This window comes from Rutilus rutilus (assembly GCF_951802725.1).
Source record: "Rutilus rutilus genome assembly, chromosome: 11".
NCBI lineage: Eukaryota > Metazoa > Chordata > Actinopteri > Cypriniformes > Leuciscidae > Rutilus > Rutilus rutilus.
Window position 1 is genome coordinate 40,914,118 of NC_140216.1, and position 21,014 is coordinate 40,935,131.

The following is a 21,014-nucleotide window of genomic DNA, read 5'->3' on the forward strand; positions in this document are numbered from 1 at the left end:
ACTTGTTAACTCTGAACTATCTCGTCAGTTTGTGGTGGAGGCAGATACGTCAGACGTGGGGGGAAATGTGTTACTCTCCCAACCGAGCCCCTCCTATGACAAGATGCAACCATGCGAGTTCTTTTCCCATCGATTGTCCTCTGCCGAACATGATTATGACACTGGTAATCTTGAGATGCTGGCTATCAAGTTGGCTTAAGAGGAGTGGCACCATTGGTTAGAAGGGTCTGGGGTACCTTTCATCACCTGGACCGATCATAAAAAAACTTGAATTAATTTACTCATCCAAACTTCTGAACTCCAGGCATGCCCGGTGGGCTCTTTTTTTCACTTTTCTCCGAGTGACCAATCTCTCTGGAACCTATCGTCCATAACAAACTGGTGGAGGCAGCAGTGACCTGGGAGATTGAGTCAAAGGTCCGCAAGGCCTTACAAGGGGTAACGCCCCCGCCTAAAACCCCACCGAGTCGGTTGTTTGTGCCGGAGGCAGTTTGTCCAGACGTTATCTGTTGGTGCCATTCCTCCAAAATTGCCTGTCACTCTGAAGTTGGTCACACCCTAGCTCTAGTCAGATGGAAATTTTGGTGGTCCTCTATGGCCTCGTCAGTTTGTGGACGCCCGTTCAGACAGGTGTTAAGCCTTTGTGCGCTGGTTTAAGATGGCGTAGAAAAAGGCACACAAGGAGCAATCAGGATAGTTTATAGGGTTCGCCAGATGAAGAAATCCAAGGGGGTGGTTATCGTGGCACTGCTCTTCCAGCTCCAAGTCAAGTCAAATCAAGTCACCTTTATTTATATAGCGCTTCCTACAATACAGATTGTGTAAAACAGTAAGATGTTATGGGAAGGAGGAGGTGAGAACCGGCGAACATTTAAACAACTTTAATTAAAGTAAAATAAACAAATACAAAATGAAAGTAAAGACGGCAGTCCCTCACAGTCAACTGCCAGCACACATAGTAAAACAAAACATCAAATAAAATAGTCCAGGCTCGGCCTCTCTCGTCCTTCCCTGTCTTCACTCCTCTGTGAGAGATACAAGACCGGTGTGTCGCGCAGGTGTTGCTCATCATCAATCACGCAAGCCAAAGGCAAAAAAGGTGAAAAAGAAGACCGTAGCAAGGAACCAAAAATCCATCAGGTGACAGAATGGAAAAAAAACCTTGGGAGAACCCAGGCTCAGTTGGGGGGCCGTTACTCCAAGCAGAGCAGTTGTACTTCTCGTAAGTCCATTTCTATTTGTTCTTCTGTAACGTGCCTTCCTTGCTAAAGGTGAGGGTATTTCAATAATGACTGCCCTGGTGAAAAAAAAATGCTAAGTATACTTGGAGCCAGAATAATTTAGTATACTTCAAGTGTATTAATGATTAGTTAACTTAAAGTGTGCCATTTTGAAACAACTTATTTTGTACAAAGTATTTTTTAGCTGTAATTAAATTGTAGTTAAGCATAACTTTAAGTCTATTTAGTGTACTTGTGTACTAATTTGGAACAACTTCAAGTATACTTAGTAGATCAATCCACAAGCTGGTACTGAACTCAGGTCGCCCGAAGAACAACGGTGCTATTTGTCAGCACACTTGCCCACACTTGCCACTACACTAGGGCAGGAGAACAGACTGGTCAGGGATGAGACAACTCCAGGCTCTTTGGCAGTGGTGGAAAGTTGACAGCAGCTCAAAGAACCAGAGGCTTGGCATAGGTGAGATGTAACCAGCACTAGGCACTGGAGTGGCTTGCCAGGACAGGAGAGTCGACGACCAGGGCAGGGCCTGAACCAACACAAGACAGACACGACAAGACTCAAAAAGACAAGACAGCAAGAGATGACAGAAACAAAGCAAAAAAACTGACAACTATGACTAGAGAAAACAAAATAGACTAAATAACTGGAGGTAGCAAAGGGAAAAATAAAGTAAATAAAATAACTTATTTCTCAAAATAATTAACTGGTACTTACAAACAAAAATAAATAAAACAAGACTGCAACCTTGCAGGGAACTAGAGGGAAAATAAATAAAGACTAGAACTAGACTAAAAACACAGGAACAAAGAAAAACTAGAATTTAACAAAAAGGAAATAATCAAACAAGGAAAACTAAATATAGCTGACTGACAATACCTGTGAGAACCACATATAAACAAAGAACACAAAACAACAAAGCAGGCAAACAAAGACGCACAATATAAAGGGAACAGCACATGAGGATCAGGTGAAAACAATCAAGCAAACCAGGGGCTCCTTCTTCGTACGTCGCTAACTCAGTTAGCTGGATTTGATTGTTGAAGATTTGGCATGATCTTGGATTGTTTGGTTCTTCGAAGCTCATCCTGGACTTGCTGTCATAGCAACAGGTGCGCAAACTTAAACCTGCTCGGGAGCAGCTTATTTCATGTTAACAGGATTAGATCGCGGCTTCATAAGCGGAGCTGATACGGGAAGTCCAGCGCAGCGCGATCGTGCACTTTCTGAGATAGATATTTTTTCTCGTGACTCGTGAGATTGTCGTTTACATTATTAATTTGTTGGAAACGCACATTTATTTTAGACTTGTCGGAGTCGGGCTTTAACTACAGCACAAACTGTTTGCATTGCCATAAGATTATTTGCGAGTGGCTCTTTCCTTTACACTACTGGAGATTTTGTGGCATGTCCAAGCCACTTAAGACCCAATGTTGCAAAGCAGTTTTTTTTAAAGCAGTTTTTTTTAGGCTATCATAATTTTTTATGAGGATTATGCAATCACCATGCCGATTACAGTAGCCTATGTCACTCAGGCTTAAAGGGATACTCCACTTTAAAATGAAAATTCTGTGATCATATACTCACCCTTTATGTTGTTTCAATCCTTTATGCATTTATTTCTTCTGCTGAACATGAAGCAAGATATTTAGAAGAATGTCAGTAACCAGACAGTTTTAGATACCATTGACTTCCATAGTAGGAAAAAAATATGGAAGTCAATGAGACCAGAAACTGTCTGGTTACTGACATTCTTCTAAATATCTTCCTTTCTGTTCAGCAGAAGAAATAAATGCATAAAGGATTGAAACAACATAAAGGGTGAGTATATGATCACAGAATTTTCATTTTAAAGTGGAGTATCCCTTTAAAGTGATTGGTACCATAGACTATAGGCTGCCATCAAGGCCTCAATGAAGGGGATTATGTGAACAGAAAGGGGGGCCCAGTTACTATTGTGATTCTTAATATTCCAGATTATATCAAATAAAAAAAGGTATTTGACTAAAATCTTCCATATCACAAATGTGAAAGCAAAATGACCAGGGGCCTCATTTATAAAACTGTGCGTAGGAACCTTACTAAAAGTGTACGTGCGCCCGAAAGCCAAAAATGGCGTACGCAAAAAAATATTCAGATTATAAAACCGTGCGTACGCCAGAACCTGCGCAGAATTCACTTTATAAATCCCAGTCAGCGGAAGATTGTGCGCACATGCGTCTCCACCCGAAATAACCATATATGGAGCTCACAACGCCTAGTTTTACTATGCAGATCCTCATCTACATATCATTTGCATATGATTATTCATCCACGTGATAACTTAAACGTTATCACGTGGATGAATAATCATATGCAAATGATATAAACGGTACAAGAAACATTACATTAATACAAATCAAGTAGTTGTCTATCCTTGCCTTGTTTTTGAATAGCCTACATAAATCAAATAGTGTAAAATACATTTCAGAGAAAGTTTTTCTCAATCTTTTCCACTTGCCGAATTGTATTTTTAATTGAGTTATATTTTTAATGGAAACAGATAGGCCTTGGGCATTATTTGCACGAAACTATTTTCTCAGACAATCTGGTATTATCATGATAAGCAATTATCTCTGTGGTTAAAACATTAAAGCACGCCACAGGAAAAGTGTTCAAAAACAATCGCATCCACAACAAATATTTCTAATGATTTAATTTAAAAAAATGTTGTAACTTCAGTAATGATTTCATGTTTAAGTGTTTAAATCCATTCATTTGAATGGCATATTTAATATAAATGTTTATATCAGAAGTATTTTATTCATTTAAACTGTTATTTGCGTCAGTTTCACTAAACGGCTCAACACGCTCGCTGCCGCGGACATTTAAGAAGGAATGGATATTTGCTTCAAGTAGGGCTGTAGTCAAGACCACCTTTGTCGAGTCCAAGACAAGTCCAAGACCGAGACTAGTCGAGTCCAAGTCAAGACCGAGTCCAAAAAGGTTTGAGTCCGAGTCAAGACCGAGTCCAAAAAGGTTCGAGTCCGAGTCAAGACCGAGTCCAGGACAGGAAAAAAAAAGTCTGCTAAAAAATAAAGCCTATAGAAATTAAATCATTATGTAATAATTAAATAATGAATGATTTTAATTGTATTTAAAATAATTGACTAATTCAAAGAACAAAAAAAAAAAATGATTATAGCCTATAAGCCTAAAGGAGCACACACATTCGTTTCGACTGTATGATCAGCCTGTCAATACACGCAATGTCAACCAGTTAAACTGCATGAGGGAGGGTCGAGCCAACACACACACACACACACACACACACACACACACTAGAGATGCGGATAAACCGCGGATCGGACGAATGACGAGACGAAAAATAATATTTTAATTAAATTCGGGTGGGTGGCGGGTGGTAAGAAAAAGAAGGTAAGAAAAAAGTCGGAAAACTTTGCCCATTAATTAGATCATCTAGATGTGCAAGGCAAGCAGGCAAGTTTTCGGTTTGTTATGGACAATTAAAAATGTGAATATTCACGTTGCACTAGCGGTGGACTTTAGGCGCAGGCACGTGCAGAGGGGGGGGGCGTTGGGTGCTCGAGCACCTGCCCCTTTGCCCCTTGGTGCCCTTTTGTCAAGGCAAAATTTCCTCTCCTTTTTTGTAATTAAAGGCCCTTTTGTGGATGCCTGCCCAACCTAACTATTAGTAAAATTAATAAATAATAATTTAGCCGTAAATGAAATGATCCACATGATGACCTTTCACCTGACGAACTCATCCGGAACGATTCCTCACGCTGCACGCACATTCTTTAATTTCGCGCGGCTACGCGCACTACCAGAAGATATCTTAAAATCTGCGGCTGCTGGTAAGTGGCGTTTCATTTTCAGCGAAGTGATTTTGATGTTTGTTTACTTATTATTATTATTTTACAAGGACGACGTGAAGAGAGCATGCAGAGATGTTTATATTGCTGTGTGTAGGCTGTAGAAGTAACTGTTTTCCTGAATGCCATCAAGATTAAAACCGAGACTGATTTCATAACAGGTCAATAAACAAATAGTTAAAATTAAGTCACTTACATTTTAGACGCAATGACTGTTTTTGTTCTGTTTCAGCAGCGAAAATAGTTCCAAACAAATATCACCGCAAAACCATCGCGCATCTCACAGCAACACTTGTTGTTGCATTACTGAATGATTCAGCATTTTGAACGAATCGGTTGAGTCAAAGATTCAATTACCCATTCACAAACTGCCTCATTCTGAATAAATCAGCCGATTGGTTGATACCGACAGGTATCCCTGTTCTTAATTGGCCATTGAACGAATCGGAACGAATTAGTATCATAAAGTATCATCTTTTCAACATTCCTTATTTTTTTATATTCAAAAATATTTAAAATAATATAATTTAATACAGTTATAATTTTTCAATGTAAATTATTTAATGTGATTGGTAACTATAATATATTGATCAAATTTAAGAATTTGAAATGAAAGTCGGAGCATACATTTAATAAAATTAGGGGAAAGATGCCCTTTATAAAAGATACAAAAAATTAGAGATTTCAAACAGTGATGTAATGAAACATTGACAATTTAAGTTTGAAGGGAGAAAAGCCTCTGTTTAGGCTATTAAGGAAATGTAATTTTGCCGAAAGAAGAACTTTTATTGTATATAAATGTTCATTTTAAATCAGCCTACTTCAGTGTGATATGTTACCATACTATCATGCTTAACACTAAGAATTTGAATAATTGTAATGTGATGATCAGATGCAGATATCTAAATCAAAGAATATGGGCGGTTTGCGGGTGGATTATAACAGTGGATTCGGGCAGATTCGGGTGACTCAAAGTGCACCAGATTAATGAATTTATCTTTAAAATGTACAATATTTTCTTACGGGGGGGCATGCCCCCGGACCCCCCTAGAGGTACCAAGCTCCACCCACAAAAATGATGTGGGAAACACATTAGGCTATATGATGATCTACAAAAAAATACACATTTTATTATCTTATTATTAAAATACATTATTAGGATTTTACCACCTCCGCCTCATTTTAAGCCAGGAAAAACACAGCCCCATTTAAAGCCTTGTTCCATGTGCCCCCCTTTTATACTTTGAGCACCTGCCCCTCCAGAGGTCTCTGCACGGCCCTGTTTAGGCGAGTTTATTTAAACATTTATTTTTTAAAGAGCCATTTGCGAGTCAAAACAGCCGTCTCTTTTCAGTGAGCTGAGTCAAACGAGCCGGCTCACGAAAAAGAGCCGAAATGCCCATCGCTAGTTATTAGGTGGCCACTGGCCAGTGTTTCACTTTCCCTCCAATAATATTTTGTTTTAATATCGCGGCGACGTATGTGTGCTTACTGGGAACATTATAAAGACACCTGGACTCGGTCGAGACCTAAAGCCATATTTGGCAAGACCAGTGGCCGAGACCGAGACAAGTCCGAGTCCGAATACCAGCGAGTCCGAGACAAGTCCGAGACCATAGAAAAACGGTCTCGAGTCCGGACTCGAGTCCAAGACCGGACTCGAGTACTACAGCCCTAGCTTCAAGTGACAGGCTTGGTGATTGAAATTGTATTTGTATTATCTTTCTGTATATGTTTAATTTTCTTTAGATTTTCTGTATAAAAGTGACCAAAAATACATTTAACTCCAGCTCACCATCGGTGTCGCCAAAGTGCTCCATCTCCAAAACGTTCGTACGCATGGGTCAGAGTTTGCGTGCAGGTGCGCAAATTTTCCCGTCAAGTTTTTCTTTATAAATCCCACCTTTTGCGCAGGAACTGGCGTACGCATGTTTTCAGCCCCGTTTTGTGCGTACGCAAGCTTTATAAATGAGGCCCCAGGATCTGTGCATGATTTAAGCATTTTCAGAGATTCACATTTATGCACATTATTTGAAAGTGGTAAGAAAAGTTCCACAATTAAATATCAAGCTCACTGTATTACATACACTTATGCTGATCCTAACAGAACTGCATTTTTTCATAGGTGATTATGACATGTTCCTGCCTGCAGACAGGTGTTTTATGACCCCATTCCCTGACCCAAACCAGTTACAATGCAGCTCTAGCCAGGACAAGGGCACACAATGAAATGAACTTTGGCTAACTAAAGGGAAGATTTCAGTGTCTGAGAAGCCTGAGGGTTGCACACCTGACAGGGCCTGTGACATTGTTGCATGTGCCATATTACACAACATTGCCAAAAAAAACAAAAAAACACTTTTCATTAAATGTTTAATAAAAGACAAATATGCTTAGTTCCTTGAGTTTTATTTCAATTGTTCTTTGTAAAGAAAAGCCAGTGGTCAAGTGCCTGCAACAAGAGATATTAATGAAGGGAGTGGATTGTAATCCACTGCTGCTTCAATGTATATGTAATGAGTGATTATAATCAAGGTATTAATCAATATGTTTCCTTCTAAATATCAAATGAGTTGAATGACTTCTCTGGAGATTTTACTTTGTTATAGAAGTTACCAGTGTGATCACTGAAATGTTCTTTTCATGTATTTTTTAATGTCAGTATTTGATATGTGAATGCAGTAACAGTGCTTGCCTATTTATCCCAGCTTCCAGAAATGAAATAGGGATTTGTGTTTGAGAAAGGTCTTCAACATGTTAAAACACATAGGGGTCATTGAAGTCTTTAGTTTAAGGGACCATTTCTCAGTTAAAGCCTATATTTTCATTTAGACTAAAGTGTCCTATCCTGAGAGAAAGAACTTGTTATCTTGATGTTTTGAGACGAGACTCCTGTTTATAGTTAGAGCCTGGCCAAATCCAACCTTGGAAAAGCTGTGTGTCGGTGTGTGTGTTAGTCTTCTTGCTTACATGTTAAGGAACCACTGGCATTGTTGGAGATTGACTGAGTTGTTGTTCGAGACATGCTGGCACCCAGCAACCCAAATTTGCGACCTGGAAGGTCACGACGTGCCTAACTTCAGGGTCTGAGTGTCAGCTGCATAATCTATGGAGATATGCTTCTGTCTATCTGTATATGTGTGGAAAATTACTATGTTTATCAATTTCTTAGCCAATCAGAATCATTCAACCTGTAAGCAATGACGTAGCTTAGACCTTGGAAATGGTATAACTGCTGTGATCTTTGTAACTGTAAGCGGGGCGGCCTACAAACTCCTGTGTGAGTCTTGAAGCTGACTTCTGCTGATGAAACTGCAAACTATCTTCAGTAAAACTTTTCTTCAATTTTTTATAATTCTGACTCCGGGTCTTTTTTCAAACATCTGGTCCTTGGGTCCTAAACTGTTAACCCCTAACATTAAACACATGCCTCATGCAACAAATAAAAAGGAAAAGTTGGCTATCCACTGCCCACCTGTAGGCCTATGTCTCCTCTGTCTGTGCAGACTCTTCTGTAGGCCTTTCTGTAGATGTGGAATCCTGCAACTTACACTGCAGCCATAAAGCATACAAGTAGGCTATAAATTAAGTAATTTATGTAAAAATTATTTATGCACTTGCAGGTAGGCTAGTTCCTCCATATGACAGTTATCTGAGAGGGTTTATTCACTGTCCAGTGCAATGGAAACAAATGGACATTACAAAGTCTTATACTTTCTTTCCTTTGGAAAGTTAGAAAATATCCACTTACTGCACATATTTCAGCCACCACTTTCTTGTGAACAGATACAATGAATGAATGAATGAAATTTTATTATTGTGTCATGCGTATGATTACGCCCAGCCCGCATGGACTTACAAGACACCAACATCAACAAACATAAACAAGAGGATTAATATACACGATAAATGTACAAAATATATATTAAATAGACAGATCCAAAGTACATAGAATACATTGCTCCCCAGATAATAGTAACAGAATTAATAATAATAATAGTACATATTATTCAAATACATGCATGCATGTAATCATACATACATGTATTCTCATTTATTCACATAACCACCCATATAAGCCCATAAGCCTACACAGAACAAAATTAAATCTAATTAAATAAACTAGCTTGCCTTCTTTTCCAGGCCTTTGAAACAAAGTTTGCAAGCTTAAACACATCACACTTAAACAAACATAATAATTTTTGATCATCAGCATACCAAAATATTTCTGGAATTTGTCGTGTAACTTCCAGAAACAAAGATTCCCTTAGATCATCATAATGTGTACAATACAAAAGGAAATGAGATTCACTTTCTACTTCACCAAGATCACATAGCACACATAATCTATTTTCCTCTGGAGTATTTTTGAATCGACCAACCTCAATGGCTAAAGGCAAAATCCCACATCTCAGCTGTGCAACCAAAGATCTCTGACTTCTAGATAAACGAGATGTAACATATAATTCTGGACTAAAATTCTGTTTGATATGCATGTATGTTCTTAATTTTGGCTTTAATAAAACATTTTCAAACCATTTTTCTTCATATTCCATTAACAGCTTATGTTTAAGCGAATTGACATTACAACTTAAATTATTTCTATAGATATACAACATATCCACCTCTTCAAAAATAGAATAAATCTCCTTTACCCATGGAGACCTATGAGCTTTACTCCAACTAAATACAATACAAGTGTTGGTGTATTGTGTAAAAGTGCACAAAAGAGGAAAACACAATGTCATTGCAATGAACTACACTCGGGAAAATGTGATACTCATGGCAAAATATTTCTACATTAACATAAGTTTATCAGTTTTCACTTTCACAAGTCAAAGCAATTCATCATCACTGAAGATTTAACAGTTGAAATGACTATACAGCCTTAATTTAATGCAGCAAAAACTATTTTACAGTGTAGGCTACTAATATCTTTTCTATTTTTTCTCAGCCTTTTTCTTGGTTGCTTTTATAAACAGACAACCATTTATTTAACAGTGCCTTTTATAAAAGAGACTATATAACTAAAAATTACTTCACTTTTATTTGTTCCCATGTTCTAGTGTGGTGACTCTGACATTACAATGAACAAAGTAATTATGCAATTATTAAAATACAAAATATAGGCTAATAAGTGATAAAAACATCTAACATGGCCACTTCTAACGGATTTAAATTGTCTGCTACTTTTTGCCAGCCCTCTCTCCTGGCTTTTGCAGACTTTGAGGTGTTCCCTGGCGTTTTGATTAAACATTAAAATTCTGAATAAACTTCGACTATTAGTTCTTGCTCTGCTGAGGAGAAAAACTGAGCGCGCTCTTTGGCCACGCTGAACAGCCAATAGCAGCGTTGCTGATCAATGTTTCTACTATCGATACATATCCCCTTTTAAACTTCGCATGAACGCGCAATTATCTCAGATAACTCAATCCAGCGATACTAATCATATCCGGCAAGTGTGTTCGAAGAACCGAGTTAAGCCGGATCATGATTAGCACGATGATATCATCTTGGATGTCTCATTTGATCTCGGATGTTTTAAGCAACGTATGAAGAACGAGCCCCAGTGCAGACGACCAATTAAACACACAAAAGCAACATATACATATATATTTACATAGAAAACTGTAAAATATATATACATGCTCACACAAACTGTGGAGGCTATCCTATAAGCCTCAGCATGGATGGCACGGTGTTCTCAACGCGTAGCAGAAGGATCCTAAGTCCAGGCATTAGCTCTCTTTGAGTGGTGTTCCCGTATAAAGGTAGAAAAGGTATTTTACATAAAATGGTACTTCACCCAGAGCTAATTAATAAAGTGCTGTTGTGCTGTCGGTGGAGTGGGTGCTCACGGCTACGGTAAGAACCGTGTTCCCCGCCATCCACACCTTTTCCTGACTGATTGACACACTGTAAATATACCTGACTCCCAGTGACAAGTCACAGTGCAACACTCCCCCAAGTGGCTAAAATATTTAACAAATAAATCAACCTATCTAAAGGTGAATATCCTACACACACTGTTTGTCTTACAGTTTGACACAGATACACATTCTCAGTCATCGGTTCTCAACTCATTATCAATTCAACAGTTGATTGAATAGAAACAATAATTCCAAGATCATGTATGAGATATTTAAAGCTTCTTTACATTAATAGTAAGTGCAGATTCAGTATCACACAGACTCCTGAGGTATGGACTGCAGCACACATGTTCATATGCACTGAAAACTAAATATATATTGCAGAAATATGCTGACAGATTCCTCTGAAGGAAATGGTTTTGATTAAATGAGAAAAAAGCATATATTGCTGGACTCGTCGAGAACAACGAGAACATTTGGCAAGATCAATGACCGAGTCCAACACGAGTCCTGAGACGATAGAGAAGCATCTAGAGCCTGAGCTGGAGAACTACAGCACTAGATTCATCATGATCCACAGATCCTCAGCACACTTTAGCATTAGCCAGATTAAATAAATACACGACTGATAGCAGATGATCTGATTTCTTCAAGCGGTTGTATTTACCATGTTTACTATAGTAATGGTTAGCAGTAGCACACAGTCTTTTGGCTCACATATAAATATCTCTGCCTTATCCGGTGGCCAGAATCCACATGGGATCACAGACAGAAGTTCTTCAAGCACTCGCTGCTGTCTCTGAGAGAGAGTTTAGAGGGAAATGCTGTTAAAGTGTTTAATGCTGATGTTTCTGGTACATGGACTCATCCGCCGCTGTCGTCTCCAGACTCGGGTAAACTCCTCTGGTCATGATCACTCCTCAAGCCGCTGTGGACTGAGATAATCGACGGGTCAGAAACCCAGTCCGTTGGCCCAGACGAGGCCCGGTCAGGATCCGGAAGTGGCAGTGGAAACACGGCTATTGACTTCAACACTTCTGGATCCCTGAACTCAGTGCTTTCATCCTTCGAGTAGTCTCTGTGGAGACATCTGTGTATCACGACAGCAGCCAGAGCCAGCAGAACCAGCAGAAACACAGTCAGTCCAACCGGCAACATCCAGTGATCTACAGGTGAAGGAAAAGAGAGTTTTTTTTTTTTTTATTCCCTGTTTAACCCCTTTAACCCTGATGGCATTTTTAGAGTGGTTTTGCATGAGTGACACACAGAAGTAAAGACTCGTAACTCCAAAATTATAACAAGGAGAGTCAAAAGGTAGGTATCGTTTGATAGAACTCTTTTCACATTTTTGGAAAATAGAAATTACATTACATTTGGACATTCTCACCGGCGGATTTAAGGGTTTAAGAAGTCCTGCAAAGCTCTCATGCCTCATGTTTTACTCACTTCGATGTTCAGTGTCGTCAGTTTTGTCTTCATCTGTGTCGATCAGATTTCCCTTCCAGTCTAGAACAGATTCTGTTCAGAATATTGAAAGGTTAGTCGTGCAGTTTAGGATTAATTTACTGATTAAACATAATATCTCTCCTCATCCACTGATCTTCTCTCACCTGTGACTGAGACTGTGATCAAGGTTTCTCCTTCATAATCCAGAACTCTGTATGTTCCAGTGTCAGTGACTGTAAACTCATTAATGATCAGAGTCTCGTCACTGACGGTCAGTCGATCACTGTTGACCCCGTGACCTCTCGTCCACACCTCTGTCCAGCCTTCACTAGAGTTTCTCTCCACTTTATCAGCGTTGATCAACAGAACATCCAACTTCAGATCCTCTCCTTTCTTCACAGAGATCTCATCTGAGGAGGAACACACACATTCATCATTATTCATTATTATAATTGTCACATGCCTGTCCTGTCTTGTGCTGCACATGGGTGTTTTGCTATTTTGGGCCATGTGCTCGTGTCTATTGTCTAGCCCCTCCCATCTTGTTATCTGATTATTGGTTAATTTGTCCCACCTGTCTGTCTCGTTACCCTCCTTTGTTTGTTCTCCTATTTAGCCTCCTTGTGTTTGTAGTCTTGTGCTGGTTCGTTGTCCGTGTTTCTTGTTTCCTGGAGTTCCTGGGTTTTTGTGTGTGTACCGTGCCTGCTTGTCACTAATAAACTAACTCTGCATTTCCCGACTCTCATTTACCATTCCGTGACAATAATGGTGTCATTTAATCAAGACCATGATCACATATTTAATATTGGGGGAACAACACTGGAAAACCCCAATCCACTCTGAATATTAAGCTTGTCCGCTTCAGTGTTTCTGCTGTTTCTAGTCCTGCACACAATACCAACACTATTAAAGGAGATCCAGAAACACATGATGATGGTTTGATCAGTTTTGACTTTACCATGAATATGAAGATGATACTCCAGGATCTGTCGCTTCACTTCTGTCTGATCATTAGTGTAATAAACAAGTATAAAGTGTTTCCCAGCGTCACTGTAGATCAGATCCTTGATGACGACGTCACATGATCCTTCTTTAAACACTCGACCACTGCAGTTTCTCTTCTCACACACACGGATGATTTTAGACAGACTGATTAATCTGATCTCCACAATCTCTCTGTCCTCAGATCCACATGATAGAGAGACGTTTCCTCCCTTTATTCCTGACACAGCTTTAGTGGAGGATCCTGCAAATACACACAGCAATATTCACTCAATACACACTAGCAATACTGGAAAATAAATGTCTTAAATCAATATTATCTTAAATATTCTAGTGGAATTATTTTAGTGAACTGGAGTAAAATAAATAAATAAGGCAACAAGTAGCCAATAATATTAGAAGTGCCACATTACACAAGTTTCAGATGTTGATGAGAGTATAAACCTAGAGATGAGCTGAGAGACACAACAGAAAAACAACTGACTAGAATAACTTTAGCTTGAACTAAAAAACTAAATAACATAAATGACACTGACCGCTATAACTGATAAAGCACAGCAGCAGAAGAAGGAGATTCATCCTGATGAGAAAACAGAAGGTTTGTTATGTGACAGATACACACATTATACACTCACTTTCATTTTAGTTAAAGATGTTCATCCACATGTGGATCTTACATCATTAAAAAATATCAAACTATAATCATTTTTATCTTCATTAGAAAGCACAATAGACGTGCGTGTGTGTGTGTGTGTGTGTATATCATGTGGATTCACTGAATTCATCCTCAGCAGTGAAACATACAAGTGTCTATGGTTTTTACCTGACCTCCGCTCAGTTTTATTCATTTGTAGACGGTGTAATTAGCCATTAGTATAATTAAAGGAACATTTCGACTTTTTGGGACTTTAGCTTATTCACCGTATCCCCCAGAGTTAGATAAGTCCATACATACCTTTTTTATCTCTGTGCGTGCCGTAAGTCTGTTTGACGCACCCACCGCTAGCCTAGCTTAGCACAAAGACTGGATGTAAATGGCTACAGCTAGCATACTAATCCCAATAAGTGACAAAATGACGCCAACATTTTCCTCCATGTTGTGGTTTGTATAGTCACAGTGTGTACAAATAACATTAGGAGTAGGAGAAACTTTATGACTCTCTATGGGCTTCTCTCTTGACTTTATCGGACTTTATGCCTCCACGTCCCCCCGATTGGCTGCGAGCTTCTCCTCCTGTCCTTACGGTAATTTCCAGAGAGTCGTGTGGTTATGACGCAATCGATAGCCTGTTTTTACAAAAACTGCTTCTACGGGGCCATAACGTAAGATACAAGGTAATGGAGCTGAAAAATAATTATTTCAAAAAAAAGAAAAATAATTATTTTTCTTTCTTTTATACATTTTAGCAACCGACTTTTTTTTTTGGACATACGTCAGCATGACATCAGAGCAAGGCGGACCGCACTAGGACACATTTCTAACCGGCATGCATCTCTCGCTGATCACCGGTCACGATTTTGCTCATCTCATACAAGCCTTATGAGAAAGAGGTCTGACATTAGCCAGGCTAATTAAAAGGAATAATAGTAGTTAATAGTCTCTTATTGGCCTGTTTATCTGAGCCATGGAACAAACAAAACAAGCCCTGAACATTAATATGAGAACACATATACAGACACTTGATATTTAATCTTATTATTGGAATTTGATATTTTACTTTGGTATGTGTTTGTAAAAGGGGTTGTTCTGCATGTTTGGTCTGAGTTTAAGCGAAACAGTGAATCATTTTGCGAACCAATTGGTTCAATTGATTCAAAGCTTTGAAAAGCTTCGTTTCTCCCATCACTACTAAATAAAACTAACATGCATTTAAAAAAAAAACTGTAATAATTAAAAAAAAAAATGGTAAACAGTTGTAGTTTAGACAGCGCGACGCTGAAACTATATTTATTTTTATGAAACAATCCATTAAACGTGCTGATGACGTGAACAAACCAATTCTCAGTTGCACACACACTCGAGCTTGTCTGAAAAACTTTTTAATATTTATGTTTCCTACTCCACTTTCGGAAACCAAAATCAACACTGTAACCAACAACAGCCCCGACACTTTTCCTGTTTTAGTCTTATCATTAGTTATAACTGAAATTAGTTAGTTGTTCCTGTAAGGAAATCTTAATGGGTTAGTCACGTGACATCACCTCCACAAAATTATTCCTTTAAAAATATACCAGAGCCACATGACGTCATGGGCCTAATGGAGTTTAGCAATAGGGTGAATTGGCAAGTGTTTACTTTAAGTGTAAATGAGTTTGTAGATTCAACCCCACATTGCACTGCAATAACGTGTAGCCTACGTACGTGTGTGTGTGTGTGTGTGTGTGTGTGTGTGTGTGTGTGTGTGTGTGTGTGGCTCAACTGCTGTCCGGACTCGCTCACTCATCTCGGATTCAGCCAGTGTGTCTGATCGAGAGTTCAGTAAAGTTGGCAATAAAGTCACAAATTCGGACTTCCCGGGTCAGTAACTCATGAGCTAAATAGGTTTGCCAACTGTCCCAAATTAGCCGGGACGTCCCGTATTTTGGGCCTTATTTATTTGTCCCGTCCCTTATCCCGATTAAATGGACTGCTACGCTGATCTAACCACTGACTGATAAAACAGCAACACACTTGAGAATGATCACGACACCGCATCATCCACAGCCCACAGTCATGCGCATCAGACCTTACCAATAACAGACTCTAAATTGAGAATTAATTATTCTTTTGGGACAAATTATTGTTTGATTTGCGAACAGTATCCTCTGCTGTCTGGTCGGCAGATTCCGGACTCGCGCTAACGGCTAAACCCTTTCACTGTCCGGCCGGGCTTTGATTTCGGCAAATCAGTTTTGGTGAATTCAAACAACGTGATTGTTCATGAGTCCAACATCCACGCAAGAAAACATGAAATCTTCCTGATGCTACACTGTAAAAAATGATTGATGCAAAAAGTTGTACAAATGAGGAAATACATGTTGGCTCAACATAATGGTTGTGACAAAAACGAAAAATATGTTTGGCCAATGATTGCATGATTTCCATGACTGAACTACAAAATATTCATCAAGAGAAAATAAATAATTGTGTTCACAGAATGTTTAACGTTGCACAAAAAATATTATGTTGGCCGAGCAAGAGGGAACAGCGTCAATCGTCTGAGCATGCGCAAAGAAGTTCTACCACACAGCAAAATCTCTGGTGTTAAGGACTCTTAGAGTAAAGAGTTAATTTTCTGGTGTTGAATTTCAAGGGATTAACACTGCTAGTGTAAACCGCAACCTCTGGCTGGTGTAAATATGTAGAGTTACTAAATTTACACTGAGAGAGTGTTATTAGTTACATCCGGGACATTTACGCGCTGAGTGCGACTAAACGACCTGAAACTTTTTTCACAGACGCCATTTTCTTTGACTCGCGAAGCAAGGCATACGAGGAGGGAAAACGCAGATATTAAGTGTTTTATCGCATTTATATATGCATTTTATTACAATATTTATGTGCTGTGAACGGCTAAACCGTTCTCAGAGAGGCATTTTTGTTGATGCGCGATGCTGAGCAGACCAGACCAGACCAGGATGAGGTTGCTTTTAAACAGAGAAACGACGAAAGTAAGTGTTTTATCTAATTTACAATATGTATTTTACAACATATTGATTTATAGATGAATTGAAATGCTCTGCGTGCTTAAACGAGCCGAAACCTTTCTCAAAGGAGACATCTTTGACTCAATACGGAGCTGACGACGAGAAGGTTTTCTTGAAACGTTAACAGGGAAAACACCGAAAGTGAGTTAAGAGTTTTTAACCTAATTTACAACATGTATTTCATGGCATTATATTGTTTTATAACAATATTTATGTGATGTGCGTGCCTAAACCTTTCTCACAGACTAACTTGCACCCTGCATCTTCTTTGACTCGTGACGCAGTGCAGACACGGAGTTTGCTTTTAAAGGTGAAAACAGAGTAAGTGTTTTAACTCATTTACAATACGTATTTTACAATGTTATTTTGTTTTATGACAATATTTGTGATGTGCAAATATCATAATGTATTCATCCTCAAACTATCTTTTACTCTCGTTTGCCAGCACACCTAGGCTATCTTAACTGAAACCTAACGTTAACTGAAAAACAAATTTTCTTAGAATGTGTAACTTAAGTAATTCTTTAAGATTAAATGTTTATGAAAATGTATTTATCAGATTCAATTTTGGTTGATGTTTGGATTCTTTCATGTTTAAATGTATTGATTTTGCTATTTGTGTTTGCTAGTGAGGGTCAGATTTTACAGATAATATATGAGATAATGTGCATACATAACAAAATAATCATAGCTTTGTTGCTATTTGGTATAACTAGATTTTTTGTGTTTCATACCACTCATTTTGAATTTGTCCAGTCAAATTACTTTACAAAAGTATCCCCCCCCCCCCCCCCCTCCCCTCCTTTTCCTTAAATAAAATTAGTTTTCAAACCAATTGTTTTCATGATCTGACTGCTAGATGTTTTCTTGCTTTTTATTTTTAGACTCAACTGACTGGGAAATCTCTGCCCATCACCTGCCTCCAACATCACAAAGCCACAAGAAAGGGAAAAAGATTCTTCCATCAGACTATTTTTTAGTGAGATTTCTTAAGGTGCGTGTCTAAATTTATTCCTAAAGGGTTAGTTCACCTACAAATGGAAATTATGTCATTACTTACCCTCATCTCGTTCCAAACATGTAAGACTTTCTTTCATCTTCACAACACAAATGAGGATATTTTTAATGAAATCTGAGAGCTTCCTGTCCCTCCATTGACAGTCTACGCAAATACCACTTTCAAGCCCCAGAAAGGTGTAAAGGTACGTCATTAAAGTACTCCATGTGACTCCAGTGGTTTAACATACATTTTATTAAACTACACAAGTGCTGTGTTTGCAGCAACAAAACATTTACCACTTAATTTATAAAATATTAATTTCCAACATGCGTTGTTAAGTGAGCGTGCATCGAAAATTAATAATTTGTAAAAAAAAAGTTTTTTTGTTTTTTTCGTGCAAACAAAGCACTCTAAAAAAATTGAGGTTAAACCACTAAGTCACATTGATTACTTATGGTTTCCTTTATACCTTTCTGTGGCTTTGGAGGTGATAGTTGAATAGGCTGTCGATGAAGGGACAGAAATTTCTTAGATTTTTTAAAAAAATATATCTTAAGTGTTCCGAAGATGAGCAAAACTCTTACTGGTTTGGAACAACATAAGGGTGAATAATTAATGACAGAATTACATTTTTGGATGAATTAAGTCTTTAATTTACTTAGAAATCAGTAAATTCAAGTCTTAATCTAACCAAAATAGTTTATTGTTTGAGTCACGAAAGTCTAAGATGATTGAACTTTTTCCACCATAAACTTGCTGTATTTATAAAACACAAATAGTATTAATTGTAATTGGTCTGGCTTTGTGTTGTCTAGGGAACCAGCAGTCCAGGATTTTGAGAAAGTTGGATCTGCACAGCCTTTCCTGCTCTGTGAAACAACTAGGCACAACTTTACTGTTAGCAACTGGACACAACTGATCCACTCATATCCTGCAACTGTTTTTCATCTGTTGAATGTTGTTGCTGTACTGTTGCAAAGTCGAAGGTATTGACTCAACTTCACTGACACAGAACTTACATTCACTGACATGTACAGGACTTGAAGTATTAGATAGACCATTTGATGAGCAGCTTTCATATAATTCTGATGACAGAAATGGCTTTGCCTTCATTTATTTTAAAAGTTATCCTATGATGTAAAGGGACTTGTTCGTTAATAAAAACTAGTTTGTTAAAACAACTGTTTGCATTTTGCCTTTATTTTTTACTTTATAATGAACAGAATTCAACTATGATCCCAGACTAAGGTTACATTTTAACTTTCTGGATTGTTTTGATGTGCATTCAATGTTGTCAATAGGTTAAATGCTTTGCTTTTATTTCTGAAAAGATTCCTTTTGTCAAAAAGCACCTCTTATAAATACAAACTCAATTTGAGTCAAATTTAACAGTCCTGAAATGTATAAATTGATTCCCAATAGTATTACAAATCAATACAGATCAATTCTACAAGAGTTGCATTTTATGTTAAACTTTACATCTTATGTAGTGTTAATATGGCAACAACTCGGTAGTGTTCAAAGAAAAACACATTTGGTGTTAAATTTTGACACTACACACTGGTATTGGGTAAATTCAACACTAACAAGCAGAATCACTGAAGGAGAAAATCACAAATTGTAAGTTACCATTATGGTGATGTTTTTGCTTTTGTTGGGCTCTTGACCATGTTTGACTGAGTTTCATTTTGTAAAGCAGATATTTGTTTTTCCAGTACAGCTATTGACTAAGAGTGATATGCCATGCTATTTTATTAGCATGACAGGCAAGTTCATATGGATTTCAATAAATACATAAAATGTACTTAATCAGAGCATAGTGTGTAATTTATTTGAAATAACGAAAAATAGACTTTTAGGCCAACATGAAATATTTAATTAATACAACATTTTATTTCAATTTGAGTCTGCTTGTTGGCCCAACAAGCTATGTTTAGTCAACAGAAAATGTTTAATTGACACAACATTCTATTTCAAGTTCAGTCTACATGCAGGGGTAGTCAGCACAACACAAAAAAGTTGGTTTCTGCAACTTAAATTGGGCCAACTAAAAATTTTAGGTGCAACGGGTCACTAGAAATTTTTATGTTGGAGAGGCATATTTTTTTTTACAGTGTATTACTTTCTTTCAAATGTAGTGTATAATGTTAGAAAAGCTTTCTATTTCAGATAAATGCTATTATTCTGAACTATGGTTTGTGTGTAATGTGACTTTTTCTGTGACCTTAAAATTTGTTTTAGAATTAAATTGTGCATAAATAGGTTAAGCAAAACAAATGTGTTTATATCTGAGAACATTTTAAACGCATACGAACCTGAAATGACATACTGTGTGATACAGTACAAATATTTTGAGTGTCCCTTATTTTCCTGTAAAGAACCACGATAGTCCAGAAGTTGGCAACCCATAGAGCTAAACGTTGTTACTACAAAAATAACACCTCTTTAATTTTCCTCAAAACGAGCTTTTAAGACAGCGCAGAGAGACAGAGCTGTGCCAGCCCCATTACCTCTTACCCCTCCCCTCCCGTGTGTCAAAATATCTGAGCTGAAGGGAGCGTCTACTACAAAGTGCAAAACCCAAAAAGAGTTACTAAATAAAAGTCAATCACTTCATTGTTGTCACACACTAAAGTGTCACCAAATTCAGTTCACACACCACTGCTGTCCTGCTGGATATACTACAACACTTATTTTGGAGGGAAAAAAGTATTTTTGCATTACTTTTATAATTATGAAAAATATTCAATAACTTCACTCTAATTCACTGTATTGTTGCAAAATTCACATCACTGCTCCTCCAAATAGGCCTATATATGTTGTAACTAAGTGTTATAGTTTAACCCATCAGGAGAGCAGTGATCTGTGAACTGAATTTGGCAACAATACAGT

At 37.9% G+C, this 21,014-nt stretch overlaps 1 protein-coding gene and 1 long non-coding RNA gene across 2 annotated transcripts; one reads left to right on the forward strand and one right to left on the reverse strand.

Annotated features, from left to right (window-relative positions):
* Window positions 1-11,252: 11,252 nt before the first annotated feature.
* LOC311300315 (uncharacterized protein) lies at window positions 11,253-20,552 on the reverse strand. The gene is made up of 6 exons (XM_084424551.1): window positions 20,438-20,552; window positions 13,972-14,015; window positions 13,392-13,679; window positions 12,598-12,843; window positions 12,434-12,505; window positions 11,253-12,153 (listed from the first exon to the last, which is right to left on the reverse strand). Exons 2-6 carry the CDS (start codon window positions 14,012-14,014, stop codon window positions 11,852-11,854), a joined length of 951 nt encoding a protein of 316 aa, XP_084280677.1. The 5' UTR covers window position 14,015; window positions 20,438-20,552; the 3' UTR covers window positions 11,253-11,851.
* Window positions 16,890-19,191, forward strand: LOC311300371. Its single transcript, XR_014629274.1, has 5 exons — window positions 16,890-17,086; window positions 17,190-17,263; window positions 17,367-17,443; window positions 18,007-18,116; window positions 18,938-19,191. It is a non-coding gene; the product is annotated as an uncharacterized lncRNA (long non-coding RNA).
* Window positions 20,553-21,014: the final 462 nt, after the last annotated feature.